This window comes from Telopea speciosissima, chromosome 1, assembly GCF_018873765.1.
Source record: "Telopea speciosissima isolate NSW1024214 ecotype Mountain lineage chromosome 1, Tspe_v1, whole genome shotgun sequence".
Taxonomy (NCBI): domain Eukaryota; kingdom Viridiplantae; phylum Streptophyta; class Magnoliopsida; order Proteales; family Proteaceae; genus Telopea; species Telopea speciosissima.
The window spans coordinates 18422668-18438344 of NC_057916.1; the positions used below are offsets into that span (position 1 = coordinate 18422668).

Consider the following 15677-nt stretch of genomic DNA (forward strand, 5'->3'; position numbering starts at 1 on the left):
CTCCCCTTCCCCATTTGTAATTTAGGTAGACTCTGAAACTTGGATGACAGATAGTGGTGAGGATTTTTTTCTTCTTCCCCCCCCCCCCCTCCCCTCTTCCCTCTCCCCTCTCCCCTTCCCCATTTGTATTGTAGATTTGATATCATCTTTAAAAGTTGTAAAGATCAGTTATTGCGAATAGAGAGAGAAAGCAATGTTCCTTCTAGAGCCCACATGTCAAACTTATTCATAGTTGTTTCTCTTAGTAAGTTCCTCTTCAAAAATCAGGAAGTACATGCGCTGTCTTAAATAGAATTTGGATATTTTCTATCCACTCCATTTAAGTATTGCAAAGCGGTCTTAAATGCCCAACCATATTTCAATACTTTGTGTATATTGCATATCTGGAAAAAGAATTAGCATGCAAACGTTCTATCGTATTAAGTTGAACATTTATGAAGGTACACTTAATCATTGGCACAAAGAGGTTGATTTGTCTAAGATCTGTTATAAACATCAAACATACGATAAATGTATATAGCATCTGTAACACCCATATGATACAATTAAGCTAGGGCTCTCTCTCTCTCTCTCCACAATAAAGGCCTATCTCTATTAGAGGATTTGTCATCCATCCCTCCTATTAGTGCAAACCTGTATTCTGGCATCATATGAAACCCTCTCCCAATTGAAAATATGAAAACAGAAGATACCGTTACTGTAACATTTTTACGAAGATAATATTTTAAACGTGAGGTTCAATTTCTCTCAACTTTTTTGACATTGAAACCTCACGAACGGATAATATTATTAGGCCTCATCTTGCAAAAAGAGTGCCTACAATCTTAAGAAGATCCTCGGGGAAGACGACTTCCATAGGAGTCCAGATCAGGTCTACGTACGAGGTCGGTCTTTGGGATCCAATCTCCACCCACATGAGAATATGAGATCAATTGCCCCATGTGGGCCCATAGTTGATCCCATGTGGGTGAAGATCAAGTCCCAAGGACCGACCTCGTACGAGCACCTGATCTGCCCCCCTTCTAAAGACCTAAATAAGGGTAAGACGGGACTCACTTAGCAATAGAGTGAATCGTTATTGTCTACGGTTCCCTGACCGGTGCGGTTGCCTAGTGTCTCCCACAAGAGGGGGGTGGTATCCACCCAGGGCACCTGACCGAACACTCTGCCCAGATGGGGTCCACCCTCCTCTTATGAGAGGCACTAAAGAACCGCACCGGTCAGAAAATCACATACAATAAAAAGTCAGAGAAAACAAACACATTTATAGACCGATTCACAAAAGTAAAAGAGGACTCAAACTGACTTGAGAGTTGAGACCTCACATCAAGACTGATAGTGGAAACCTAAAAAGGAGGGGGAGGGAGGGGGGGGGGAGATGGGGTCAACCTCAACCGCTTGACCTCAAATCCGATTACCTTCGGCTATTGGTTTAGACTTTGGAAGCATATTCTATTCTAAAATGATAAAAGTTTGAACCTTGGCTGGCTTAGGTATCATGAATTCATACTATGTAAGCTGCCATGCATAGAATTCTTATTTGGCAAAGTTGTGTCGTTAGGGATGCGAGTTTGGCATGAAAACCGTAGCTTGCTCATGGTTTGCTCAATTTTCTAGACTTAAAGCTAAAAATTCGGTACGGCAATGGTTCATTAACGTAGATATTGGGTATGGAAACGATTTTGGTATTAGGTACTCAGCACATATTGATAGTTGACACCCTCATTTATAACCGGTAGTAGATTAATCAATCTCTTTGGATCAATGATTACGGATAAGCTATAGCTATCCGAAAAACTATATTTACATGTAAACGGAAAAAATATTCGATCCGTATCCATGTCCGTATCCGTTTAATAGTATCCGAATCCGTCCGATAGCTAATCGGATGCGGATGCGGATATAGCACTATCCGAGCCGAATCCAATCCATTTACAACCCTAGATAAAAGTTCAACTTAATAAGATAGACCGTTTACATATTAAATTTTTTTCAAACATGTAATATACACATAAAAGTATTCAAAAATGGTTGGGCATTTTAGACACCTTACAATACTCAAATGGAGTGGTAAAGTCAACAGTATATTGGATTTTGTCTTCGTGGTCCCTCTAACATGATTCAACACTAGAAGAAATGACCTAAACACCCCTATTTTTGCTGGGTTGTATCCTCTAACTCCCACCACGGCTGGAGGAGAACCGAATACCCTCAACAGAAGGCAATAGAGAAAACTATCTCACAAGGCAAACTCTCCAAAAAAAAATCTAATCATATGCTAACCAACAAAACCACCAAAATGGAGATTTTTTTTTTTTGGAAAACAAAAAACTATAAATACAAACTACAACCCTCCCAACTCAACACCAAAATCAACTACCTCCCTCTGGCAGTAAAAAACCCACAATTTCTATTGTATATCCTGCAGGTTCATTGACATTTGATACTACTTGGGAACCTGCCAACCACCACCTTAAAACCATCCAATCCCTCTGGCAGGAAGAATCCCCAATTTCTTTTCTTTTCTTGGCTTCTAAACATAGCATTAGACAAAGTCAGTTAGGATATAAAGGATATTAGGTAATTTGGTTATTATTATTTCAAGCTTATTAAGCTTATATTTGTTTCCACGAAAAAAAATACTTATGAAAAATAATTTTTTTATGTAAAGAAAACATTTGCATTTATAAAACATGTTTTGTATTACTTTATCATCTCTATCTCCATCAAGAAAGAATTTTCGAAGCATAGTTGATTTCTTTTTCGAGGGACGGGGCGAAGAATAAGCATATGATGGGAATGAGTTGTTTTTGAAAGATAATAATTGTATTGACTAATTAACATACCATTATGTATTTTAAAAATAATATTGAGAAAATTAAGTTGTTTTCAATATTAGTAAAATAATTTATATTTTTCATTCACATACAATCTTTTTATGCTTTTAAGATAGTTGCTAATAATATTTTTCATTACACTATAATAATATTTTGCATAGTTGCATACACTATGACCCTCCCCAGACCCCAAAGTGGCAGGAGCCTCGTGCACTAGGTACACCTTTTTTTTTTTTAATAATATACATATATGAATTATGAAACAGTGTTCTTGGAAGGCATTAAACCTATTTTTTTTTTTTATAATTAAAATTAGATTGTACTCATCATCTTCAAATCATGTGTTAAATTCCAGATCAAAACTAATAACATGCCAACAAGTCATTTAATTAACTAACTCTTATCAGTTGAGAAGGGGTGGGAAGGAAAACCATCATGCATGAACGCAAGGATGGTAACTAATTGGTTACTAGAGAACCAGCAGAAGAAGAAGAAGAAGTCGGGTTGTTTGGAAACAATCCAATTCCCGTCCAGAAAATGAAGGCAAACAGAAGGATCTTTTGTTATAAAAGGAAATAAGGAAGGGTAATTTCGTCATCCAATAGTTTACCTGAAAAGGCCCAACTGCCTTTTAACCGTCTAGACGCTATCCCGTTTAACTTTGAGGCGGGAAACAAAATCAAAAACCCGGAACGGTTTCCACACTTTGCAGTAATACAATTAAAAAGAGTGAAAAAACATTCTTTCGGTTCCACGGGACGGGAAGGAAAAGACAGACAACCAATACTGAACGAGAGCCATGCAAATCATGTGGGTCCCACATACACGTGGGATCATTTTTATCCGCATGATATGGACCCATCACTCTCTCGCTATTACTTCTTTGTCGTCCCTTCCCTACTACTACTACTACTCCTAGGCTTCAAAAGTCTTGTTGCGGACCACCGATAATCACGGGTGCGTTCATTTTTTACACATCTGCACCGTCGAATACGTGTCATCTTGTAACACGTGTAAATAGAATAAAATGCTGTCCGTTTAAGGTACCTGACGTTATTAGTGTGTGGGTCCAACGGAGGCGGTGGAGGAATAAACCCTTCCCCACATATGCGTACGTTAGTGTCAACCGCTCTTCGCTGGCTCTGAATGGGTGTGGTGTGGAATCATGTTGAGAAGGACGCCAGGCTTGAATACAACGTGCCAACAGCTGAGGCTGAAAACCGGCGATTTTATTTGCTAAGAAAATAGAGAAATAGACGGTCCTGATTTGCTTCAGCAGTTCAACGTTTAGGTCAGCCGTAGGATCTCAAAGAAAGGCTAATTATCGTGCGCACGTTCTGACAGCTCATGGCAGTTCTGTTCGGCGGACATGTCATGGTGGCCTATTACCAAACCAATCACGTTGCGTGTTCGTGCCACGTCAGTGAGAACGACGGAGTTATTGCAGTGTGGGGCCGTTCTGCGCTTTGAAACATTTCCTTGTCTTTTTCTTCCCTCAATTAATTTCAAAGATAACGTCAAAAGATATTATGGCTGCCGCTTCAATTTATGAAAATAACCTCACATCGTTACGAAATGAACCATATGATTAGAGCATATCCTTATTGGGGTTCCAATTCAATGTTCGAAATATCGCTTACGAAAGAATCATATTTTGGTAGTTTCGTAATTGCACATTTTTTTTGTGACTTGTTTGAAAATCTCTCTCTTTTTAGAAACTCTCTCTGCGGAACGGGCTCGTCTTCTTCTGTCGTGATTACCAAACCAGTTCGATTCCCACAGTGGCACAGAATCCTCTGAGGCCAAAAAACTATAAGCTCCATCTTCTCTTGATTTAGGGTTCGATTTCGAAAGCGCGGATGCTAAAAGACGTCTGATTTGCTAGTCCTAAGTTTTACAGTTCTTTATCCATGGAAATCACCGGATTTTTCAGTCGTTTTGCCGATCATCTGAAGCATTTCATACTACTATCCTAACCCTCAAGATTTCAGTTCGGACTTCGGAGGTAAGATCTAGTAACCATTTTTCACTCTCGATCTGTGACAAGTCTGTAGTTTCAAGAGTTCTGATCTTTTCGTTGTTGAAATCTTGAAGTACTGGTTGTGTTGTTTAGTGTTTTTCATGCTAACTTGGGTATTTAAAGCAGAATCGGGTTAGATCTTCAAGTTTTGATCGATATTTCTTTGCCCTTTTAATCTGAGTTTAGGCTTAAGTTTTTGCGACTGTATCAGTTACTTCATACTTTAGATCGTTTTGCTTCTTCTTACCGTCTAAAGAAGTGGGAAACGAAGAGGAAGCCAGAAAGGGTAATTAGGGTTATGTTCTGTTTTTCCTCTCTAATCGCGGTCGAACTGTTTTACTTCAAATTTGTAGTTTAGTTATTAGTTATTTAGACCCTTTCTTAAAACTGAAGGAGATTATCTTGGAACTGGACTTATGCAGAACACTGTCCTTACAAGTTCACCTCCCGCAATGGAGTCTGAAAACGGGGTTGTCTTGGAGCATGCAAATGATGTCATGGATATAACTCCCGTAGTGGAAAGTTCCGCTTTGAATGTAAACAAAGAGAACGAGAATGCAGACAACGTTGCAGATGTTTCGCAAATGAATGGCATCTCTGAAAATTTATCAGAAGTTGATGCCGTTGATTCTTCTGGTGCTGAGGCTCAAGCTGCCATGGCTGTGGCCGGAAGTAAAGGGTCGAATCCTTCTAAGGTAAAGTAACCTAACTGCCCCAATTTTGAATTGTTTTCGTTGGCTGGATGATTGTGTATTCATAATTGATAAGAAATAGCGTTATTTAATGAGTAGAAAGCTGGATCTGGTCGCAATGATGGTTTGAAAAAGAATAAAATCTCCAAGGATCAAGCAAGCCTTAAGGCTCCAATAACAGTTTCTCGGACCCAGAGGCCAAGACTTTCTCAGAGTCTTTCATTCCCAGCGAGGGGAATTCTCGCAAACGGTTCGAAGAAGATCACCGATGGCAAGCCGGTGAAAACCAATGCAAAACACACCGAAGCAAATGGTACTGTTAGTGGGCCTTCTTCGAGGCGGACTACTTTAGCGTCTGTGCCTAGCATTCGACAATCCCTGGTAAGGTTTTCCCTCGATTATCTTCCTTACCTCTCCCCCCAACCACCCACAGAGAGAGAGAAGTCCCATCATGATCTTACCTTGGATTTTGTTAAAAACAGGTTGGAAAGTCCAGTTTGGTGAACAAATCTCTCAATGATCCACCATCCAAAGACTCTCAGTAAGCCTTCATTCCTCATAAGCTGTGTAGAGCGTAGCTGCATTGGTACCTTCATTGGTAGATTGCTTTGATCTCTGAAATGTAATTTGAGATACTTGAATTATTCTTTGATACATACATATTAATTTTTAGATGTTGATATATTTAAATAGAAAGCTATGTAATGTATTTAAGTAGAAGACTATGTGTCAAAGAAGTTCCCATCTCTGATATTTAGTCAGATATAGAACTAGAAAGTCCTGTCAAGATTTTAATAAAGGGGGAAGAGAAATGTATACATTTTTCTTTTGTTGCATCTCATAGAATCATCATTAAGGTGCATTATGGAATATTGAGACATTATCTTTTTTATCCATGTTGTCAAAATGTTTCACAGGTTTTATCTATTTATATCAGTTCTCCCTGCTTTGCAAAATAACATTTGCTTTTTGCCCAGTTTAACATTACTTTTTTTTTTCCTTGCTGCCTGCTTAATGGGTTGTTTTGTTTTTTTATCGCAGATCACATGATCAAAACAAAAAAGTGGCAGCAAAAGCACTGTCTGTTAAAGATGATGAGGATACACGATCAAGTAGCTCGTATGGGTTCTTCTTGCACATTCATTCTTTCTTTCCTTCAGAAGCACCTTTATTTTCTAGTCCTCTTTTTCATTGACTTGTGATTTGTGTCATTATACAGCACTCCTCGTTCTCAACGGAGGATCAGTGGTTCTGGATTTAACTTCAGGTTGGATGAGCGTGCTGAGAAAAGGAAAGAGGTGAGATCATTTTAATATTGAATGCCTATTGGTAGTATTACCTCTTGTTTTATAGCTATAATTTAATTGCGGTACATGGGAACTAATTTTAGTTTCTATACATCAGTTCTTTTCGAAGCTAGAAGAGAAGACTCACGTGAAGGAAGTAGAAAGAACTAACTTGCAGGCAAAAACAAAGGTGTTAAAAAGAAAAATCTTTTCTACACGTTTTAACAGAATTTTCGCCTCATTGGTATTTGTCAAATATTGTCTGTTTGAGACTATTCACTCCATCTCATTTTGATGCGCTGCAGGAGAGCCAAGAGGCAGAGATCAAGCAACTTAGGAAGAGCTTGACATTTAAAGCTGCACCAATGCCAAATTTCTACAAAGAACCTCCTCCAAAGATTGAACTGAAGAAGGTGTTTCATTTTTCTCATTTGCTATCTAATAGAACTGTGAGAATAAATTAAAAATCTAAATATCAATATTCTAATTGAATGAAGAATTATGATTAAGATCAGAAATCAGATATCTGATTGTAAATTCATTAACCAATGTAATTCAGATTTGAAAAATCAAACTGAATGAATAAAACCATAGTTTGAAAACAGATTGTAACCCTAATAAATTAGATAGTAGAGAATTTCATCCAAAATGGTAGAAGTCAGGGTACAAACTCATCCTTGACAAAGTATTGCAGAGATTGGAGAATAAACAGAAGAAAACGGTAATAGCCTATTCCTTTCATGCATCCTTTGGTTTCAACTTTCAACCATTAACCATCAGACATAAACAAGAGTGCGTCTCTTAACCATAGCCAAAACCTTTTCCATTAACTGAAAATTTTAAACAGGGACTTTTTGGGTAGTTCCAAATTGAATTAGGTAACTAGTAAAGAGTCATTATCCATAGAATAAAATTAAAACCAAATTCTCACCAGTTTATTATCTCAATTACAACTTAAAATGTGACATTGAAACTCATAAAGCCAAATATCCTGTGTACTAAACAAGCCCAATTACTGATAGAAAAGCCAAGAAACTTAACTAATACCACTAATAAAAACCCATAAGTAAGACATCAGCAGAATAAAAGATGCAATGTGTAGATCTATTAAGGCCCAAGCTTGATGTTCCTGCTTTGCCGCAACAACCAACCAAGAATTGTAACTCGGAACCAGATATTCTTGAACCATCGATAAATTCATTGCTTGTTTTGAGATATTATTCCATTTGTGAAGCACAACACATTTTCTATATACCAACATTAGGTCTACTGGGAAAACAAATTGTTTAAACTTTGGCACTTTATTCTTATTTTCATGAATTCAATTGAAAACATATTCAACTCAACTGAGCTCAAGAAACCCTTATCCCAACTAAATGTGGGTTCCATGCTAAAGGTTTGGCTATGAAATTGTATTAATTGAATAACCCATGTAGAGGAATTGCATTCAAAATCTTTTCACTATTTTAGACTTGAACTTGACTTTTAGCCATAAATCAATCCAACAATTTCCCTAAGACCTGCTTAACAAACTAATAATTTGTTGGAATTGGCATGTGTGAGAGGAGATGAGGATGTTGAGATGGATGTGTAGCAAAACTAGGAAGGATAAAATAAGGAATGATCATATTAGAGCTGATTTGGGAGTTTTCCTGATTCAAGATAAGCTTCAAGAAAATCGTCTTAGATGGCGTGGTCAAGTTCAATGGAGGCTACAGTTTGGAGGAGTGATTTGATTCAGATTGAAGGTACTAAAAGAACTAGGGGCAAGTCTAAAATGACCCTGGGAGAAGTGTTGATGAATGACATGCATAGCTTAGGTTTTGTTTCAAGTATGACCTCGAATAGAGCTGATTGGAGGCAAAGATCCATGTTGCCGATCCCATTTAGTTGGAATAATGCTGAGTTATTATTGTTATTGTTGTTATGTTCTTTTCTTTTTACATTCATTATTAATCTTTTGTCTTTGCAAGGATCCATGTAGCTGATCCCATTTAGTTGGGATAAGGCTGAGTTGTTGTTGGCATGTGTGAGAGGGTTGCTTTTGCATGCAAGCCTTAGGTTATCATTTTTAGGTAGGAGGGTATCCTGACATGTATTATGTGATTTATTGGCAAAACCTTCTCCCTTTGCTTTTAGGACATTTGCAGGAAGCACTTTATCTTGGTTTAATTCTCCAAAACAGAAAGCTCTCTCAGCTAGGATATCCCTGGATTGGCAACTGTATTCCCCCCCCCCCCCCTATTTCCATGCATTTAAATATTAAAACTCAAATATATTTTCTACAATCTCAGGGCCCCTTGAATTTTTTTTCCCTTTGTGCCATATGATTCTTTATATGACAGATTATTCTTTCCAGTTTTTTCCTTTCCATATTGTTCATCTTATAATACCCCCATCTCTTACATAAAGACGGGTTATTAGTTTTAACATTGTCTAATGCCTGATTCAGCATATTCACTGGTACTAAAATCAGATGTTAAGTCAATTTAAGTTGACCTGTTATCAGAATAGTGGTATCTCTTCCTTCTTGAGTTGTCTTTGCTATTTGATTTCTAAAATAGTAAATAGGGGGGGTTTTTTATATATAACTTTTTTTTGGAAAATTTTTCCTGATTAAATTACAGTTTGCCTGGAGTCTTTCTCATCAACCTAAGTTTTCCTTTCTATTCCCGCAATGAATTCTTCTTATTTGGTACTTGTGATCACAACAACTTGAATTTATTTCTGGTTGCTTTAGTACTATTCAATTTTCCTAGATTTGTTCTTTAATCATGTAGAGTTTAAGTAAACCTCTTATGCTTCTGCATCTCTGCGTGAGTTAATTCTTGTACGCACGCTTATGTAAATGTTGGGTTTTTTTTTTATTTATTTTAAAGTTTGGTTCTGTTGTTGATCATGTAGATACCAACCACACGTCCAATTTCACCAAAGCTTGGAAGACACAAAAGCTCCAGTACTGCTGCAGAAAATTCCTTGGAAGTTGGTGGAACTTGTCGGAGCCCGCGTCCAAGCTTGGACCACAATAAGTTAGCCAAAGGAGAGCAGGAAAACCACAGTGGAGATTCTGTTGCTTCAAAGAAGCCTCTTAGAAAATCCCTCTCCAAGCTCTCATCTCAGAAATCCATGAAGTCTACAGAAAAGCCTCTGAAGTTGAAAGCAAAGACCACAGATGTTGGAAATGTAAACCATAATGAAGAAACCCAAGAAAACCAAGACAAATCTCTTGACTGTGTTGACTCTGAAGCAAGGACTGAAGTCGAGTGTGATAAGAACCCCACAGAGAAAGACGAGACAATCAACTTACCTGAACCTGAAATTACTTCTGAAGAAGTTGGTGTCAAAGGTTAAAGGTGTGATCTCTGTTCCGATTCTGTTTTGTCCTAGGTGTTTGTGAATAGTAAAGGTATGTCATTCTATATTGTTGTTTTTTGACAGGTTGAAGTAAATAGTCAGGTGTTTTCTTTTACGTTCTACCTTTTAGCAGACATTGGTTAGAAATGTGTAAAGGGTTTCCTTTTTTTTCTTTTCCCTTTATTTCTCCTCTTAATTCAAGGCTTTCCAATGAAAACAACATTTATATATTTTATTCTTTCAATTAAATGTGCAAGTTGTCATTCATGTGAACATGCCTATGACTTAGTAGTAGAAATTGAGAGATCTGATGCTGTAGTTCAATTATAATTTTCTTGCACGCTGAGCATTGTTGAAATATAACTGAATTACATAATTATCATGAAATTTTGTTTTTGTTAATAGGTGCTTAGTAACTTTTGGATGAAATAATTGCCTGTTTCATCTTTCCTACCTTTTCTGGTGGAACTTTTTAACCTTCAGAAAAATGAAAGTGGCATTTACTTTGGGGAAGAATTTCTCTAGATGCCCTACACCAAAGGTGTTTCTAGGCAGCCCAATATTTGAAAACAACCTGGCAACACATGAACAGCTAAAAAGAGCACAAGACAATGCTAATACATGGGAGGGTATATGATAGAACTTAAAGAGTTTGAAATCTACGTGTGGTCTATCCAAGCCATTCTTAGTATCTAGACAATTAAAATTGCCACATCACTGTGAATGCAGTGATTTTCTGTCGCGCGTGAATATCTTTCCTCTTGGGAGAGAAGGAATAGGGAGTCATCACTTAAGATTATTCTAGAACCTAAAAACAAAATATGACTCCATTCGATTCGATCCAACCCTGAGATCGGATTTGAGTTAGGTTGTGGACCTGAAAAAGTTGTTGGGCACTCTGGTCCACCTAGTTAATCCGTTCTTTCTATTTATTTGACATATATGATATATATATATATATATCATGCCGTAATTTAAGAAATAAAATATATTGTTAAAAACCTGAACAATCTAAGCATCCTAACCAAACATATTAAACAATAGAAATGATATTGCCCAAAAAAAAACAATTGAAATAAAGATCATGATAGAGTCTCTGTGCTAGCGCGTTACAACTTCCAATTAACGGAGCAGCTTGCGGAAAAAGGCTAGCGTGTTACTCTGGTTCGTTTCTGAAAGCAGAGCTCGCTGTTTTTTGCTGTAGCTTGCTGCTCGCTTGTCGTCTAGCTAAGGAATGAGCAAAAGATTTGCAAGTACAGATTGGAGTGTAGGCTTCCAATCGTACTCCACCCTTTGAGCCGTATATGTAAGCATCGTAAATAGTCATGCAAATGCTTTTATAATTTCCTAAGATAAGAAAAATCAAAATAACTTAGAGAACATCAAACAATACTTATTGATATTGAAATCATAAAAAAAAAAAACATAAAAAAGAAAACATGGACGAATTAATATGCTAGAAATGATGAAAAAATCCTTATATACTAAATATTACCTTAAAATGCAAATGTATTCGGAAAAATTTTAAAAACTAGAATATATTCTCATGAATGCAAACCCATTGAAAATATGAAAAAATAAGTGAAATTATATGCATAAAAACTCATACTTAAGCGTCAAATGATGCTTGAAGAAAGGATTTGACTAATGATGAGTACGTTGAATGCAATGAACATCTAAAAGAAAATAACAAAGACATTAAAAAGAAAGAATATGTTTAAAGAATACTTAAATCACCATGAAACTAAGATAAATGGATGAAAGAATATGAACTATGGAAGCCTACATGAAACAAACATGATGTATAATGCTAGTTCCTATCAAGGTAGCAGTAGCACATCTTTGTATCATAATAATAACTAAATTACTCAGTGAAATATCTTGAAAGAAAAAACAAAAAAAAAAAACAAACCGAACACAATTTACCTAAAATGAATAAAAATTAGAGTATTGGAGTGGAAAACACTCACAACTCAATTGGAGAGAAAAGTTAATCACCAAAAACCCTAATTCTCGAGTTTTGATTTTGATGCTCACATTTACGTACTCTCCAAAGATGCTTGAGGATGTAGGGGAATGCTCCATTAATAGGCTTTCGAGACCTCCTTGGCCTCTCAATGACGTGAGGGATCAAATCTCACCAAAAACTGTTCGATTTCGGATGAGATAAGGGTGATTTCTCATCTATTATTAAATTTAGGATAATCATTTTAATCTAATTAAAATTGAGTTTGATCCGTGATAATCACCTTTTTTTTAGACTTAAAACCAAACCTAGAACTGGGTTAAGTCGGAACGGAAGAATCCGACTTGGGCAAAAACCCATAATTCAACGTTTAATTGGCTCTGGTTGATGTCTAATGCATAACATTAACATCGAGAATGCACTGATGGAGGCGCAATCGCCGTCAACTCGAGCTCTCTTGGCATCGACTAAGGCCCATCCAGCGTCGACTTTGCTTGATCCACGATTTTTGGTCCGTTTGAAAATGAAAATACCTCTAGAAGACAGAGTATGCAAGATGCTAGCACAATAATGATTCTCAACTTTGGGGCAGGCACAATGAAGAGTATTAAATTGTAGGCACAATTGTTGTTGAAGTGGCTCCCACTTGATGTATTTATAATGGTTCAATATGGCCCAAATTTCGAGTTGAAAGCCCCCTGTGCCCTCGCACATGGGGCAGTGAAATGATCACCCTACCCCTTCCCTTCAAAGCCTGTGAGCATACTTTCATTAGTCCCCACATTGACGTTGGGGCCAACACAGCCTGGCAGCAAACATTTTCCCATAAAAAATAAGCATTTCCTAGAGTATCCAAACTTGACAAATTAAAATGTTGTCATTGTGTCAACATTTTTATATTGTATGTATATATGATTTCAATTGGGTTGGACCAATGCGTTATGGAATTTAATTGGACTACTCTTTGTTACGTATCAACATAAATTGGCTTAAGAGGAAAAAAAAACGAAAGAAAACAAAGCCATTACACAAGGATGTGTCAATTATATTGTTAAAAGAATATGTTTTTTAAAAAAGTATACATATCTTCCCTTATTTTAGCAAATAATTTTTACGAGACACTAAAATACTAGAGATTTAACTCCATACTTTTGAGTAAAGGTTTTTTACAAGGTCCGCTTGGGAAGCCTTACCTATATATGGCCTCAAAAATATGGCGTCAAATTTTTTTTTACCAATTAGGCTTGTAAGGCTTTACTTGCATGGCAAGTTTCAATTCGATTGGAGTTTGTCAAATGAAGAAGTAAAGCTTTGAAAATCCAGGACTATGGAAGAATGCACAATAGTGTTGAAGTATCACGAGCATGTATTGATATACAAGAGAATAAGAGAAGCATATCAGAGACACGATAAGGCATTTGATTTAAGTTCTAAAATTTGACATGAGACTGTTCCAAAACATGTCTTCTCTTTTCAAAGGTTGGAATGACCATATCATCTGTTTATGTAGTGTAAAATGGTGGACCGATTTAAGAAGCCCTTCCAAAAACGGATCTGTATAAATGCAATTTTCCATGGGCTTTGTTTTCCATTCTATAAAGAATGACCCAATGGTCATATTGGGTGATCAATGGGTGTAATAGAAATATGGGAAAAATGATGTACATACAATTGGTAGTACCAACAAAAAAATTGTAGATAATTAGATACTAAACAAAAATTATAAAATGTAAACAATAAATTGAAGCATAACTTAACACATAGTCGGATTGGTGAGCTTAGCTCAAGGCCTCAAACCTGGTCTAGCCCGACCCTGACTTAAGGTCTGAAAAATTCAACCCTAACCCGTCATCAGGGTTGAAAAATCCAGCCCAGACCCTATTTGGGCTCAGGGAGGGCTCAAGCCGACAGGGCCAAATTTACACCCCTACATGTGAACAAAAGGTCCTAACCTACAACATAGTAAAGCCAAAGCCTACCGTGAGAACCTCCTTAGACCTAGATATACAACCCTTGAATTGAAGTTGTTTTCATCTCATGATTCAAGTGTTACGTTATATTATCAGGTGCAAAAGATGTCTTCATTCATTAATTTTTCACGGTGAGTTGTAGAAGTACTAGTTTGCCCAAAATTAATTCACTCATTTATTATTATTAGGGATAGAGAACTCCACCCGGTCACATAGTACACGCTGCCTTGACACAAGGGGCACGTGAAATGACCGCTGCACCCCCTTGGAATGCCTGAATTGACCAGAGGTACGACGGTCATTTTGCGCCCCTATGTCAGAGCACAAGGGTGACATGTCTGGCATGATTGGGTCACATTCTTTCTCCCTTATTATTATTAGTTAAAGAGAACACACACCGCCCTTGTCTAGATGCCACCTAGTTGTGCAGCGCACGCCGTCTCTGTATCCAAACACAGGGGCATAAGAAAATGACTGTCACATCCCCAAAAAATATGGAGATGACCAGGAGTGTGATGGTCATTTTTCGCACACCCCCGTGTCTGGGCGCAGGGATAGCGTGCGCTGCGCATCTGGGTGGCGTTCATTCATTCGGCGTTCGCCCGGATGAAAACAAGAGGAGAGCGGTTTTTCGTTTTAACTCTTCGTTTTTACCTTTGGGTTTCCTTGTTTCGTAGTCTCATTCCTTCTCTCGTCGGGTCTCCGCCAACTAAAAAGAGCGAATTACCAAAGAGCTGGGTGCGGTTTCCATTTGAAAACCTCCTCTTCGCGGCAAACGGAAACGGATGTTCTCCAACCAACCAAGTAGGCCAAGGTGGTGAGTTCCTCTAATGTCTCTCTTTCTCTCTTTTTCTTTTTATCATCAATTACAAGCGATTTCGCTATTTCCAAGTTTCTTTAACTTGCAAAACGTAGTCTGGTTTTTTCCCCCCTTTCTGGTTTTGGTTGATATGCATTGAGTGATTAGGAACCTATCTGTTGAATATTCTGTATTTAGGGCCTTTTACTCAGGAACTTTGTTCCGTTGGGTATACGATAGACGTATCTATGTGTAATTGCTTGCTCTTGTGCACTTGTTTTCACTGGAGAAGACTGAGTTGTCGACCGTACCAAGATTCAATGTCAAGGAAACCCCTTCGCTGATTTTATCTATGTTCATAGAAGGGCTATTGTTGCAGCACACTTTTTGGCATTGGTAAACCGTAGGATAAGACCTCGTACGCAAACTTCCTTGAATTGACATGTGGTTTCTCTCAATTTCACTGAAGTCTTTTACTGCATCCAGCATTTTCGGTATAGAGTTTTCTCTCTTTCTCTTTCTCTCTTGCTGTTGAAAGAATTATGTAAGCCCATCTAAACCCACCTCCTGATTCATAAGATTCCGATTCTTTTTGTGTGTTTGTGTGTAGATTTTTTCTTCCTCTTTTATGGAGCTTTGGATGTGTTCTGTACGTGGGAGAACATTTTAAATTACTGTACATTCCCTCTAGTTACTTCATTTTCTTTTTCTTTTTTGTTGATCTATTAGTTTTCTTATTTGCCATCCAGGTCT

The 15677-nt window shown here is 37.4% G+C and overlaps 1 protein-coding gene across 1 annotated transcript; it reads left to right on the forward strand.

The window, feature by feature from the left end:
• The first annotated feature begins 4639 nt into the window (after positions 1–4639).
• On the forward strand, positions 4640–10462 carry LOC122663611 (protein WVD2-like 4). The gene is made up of 9 exons (XM_043859214.1): positions 4640–4842; positions 5280–5552; positions 5649–5930; positions 6032–6090; positions 6591–6668; positions 6769–6847; positions 6954–7025; positions 7141–7248; positions 9740–10462. Exons 2-9 carry the CDS (start codon positions 5310–5312, stop codon positions 10184–10186), a joined length of 1368 nt encoding a protein of 455 aa, XP_043715149.1. The 5' UTR covers positions 4640–4842; positions 5280–5309; the 3' UTR covers positions 10187–10462.
• Positions 10463–15677: the final 5215 nt, after the last annotated feature.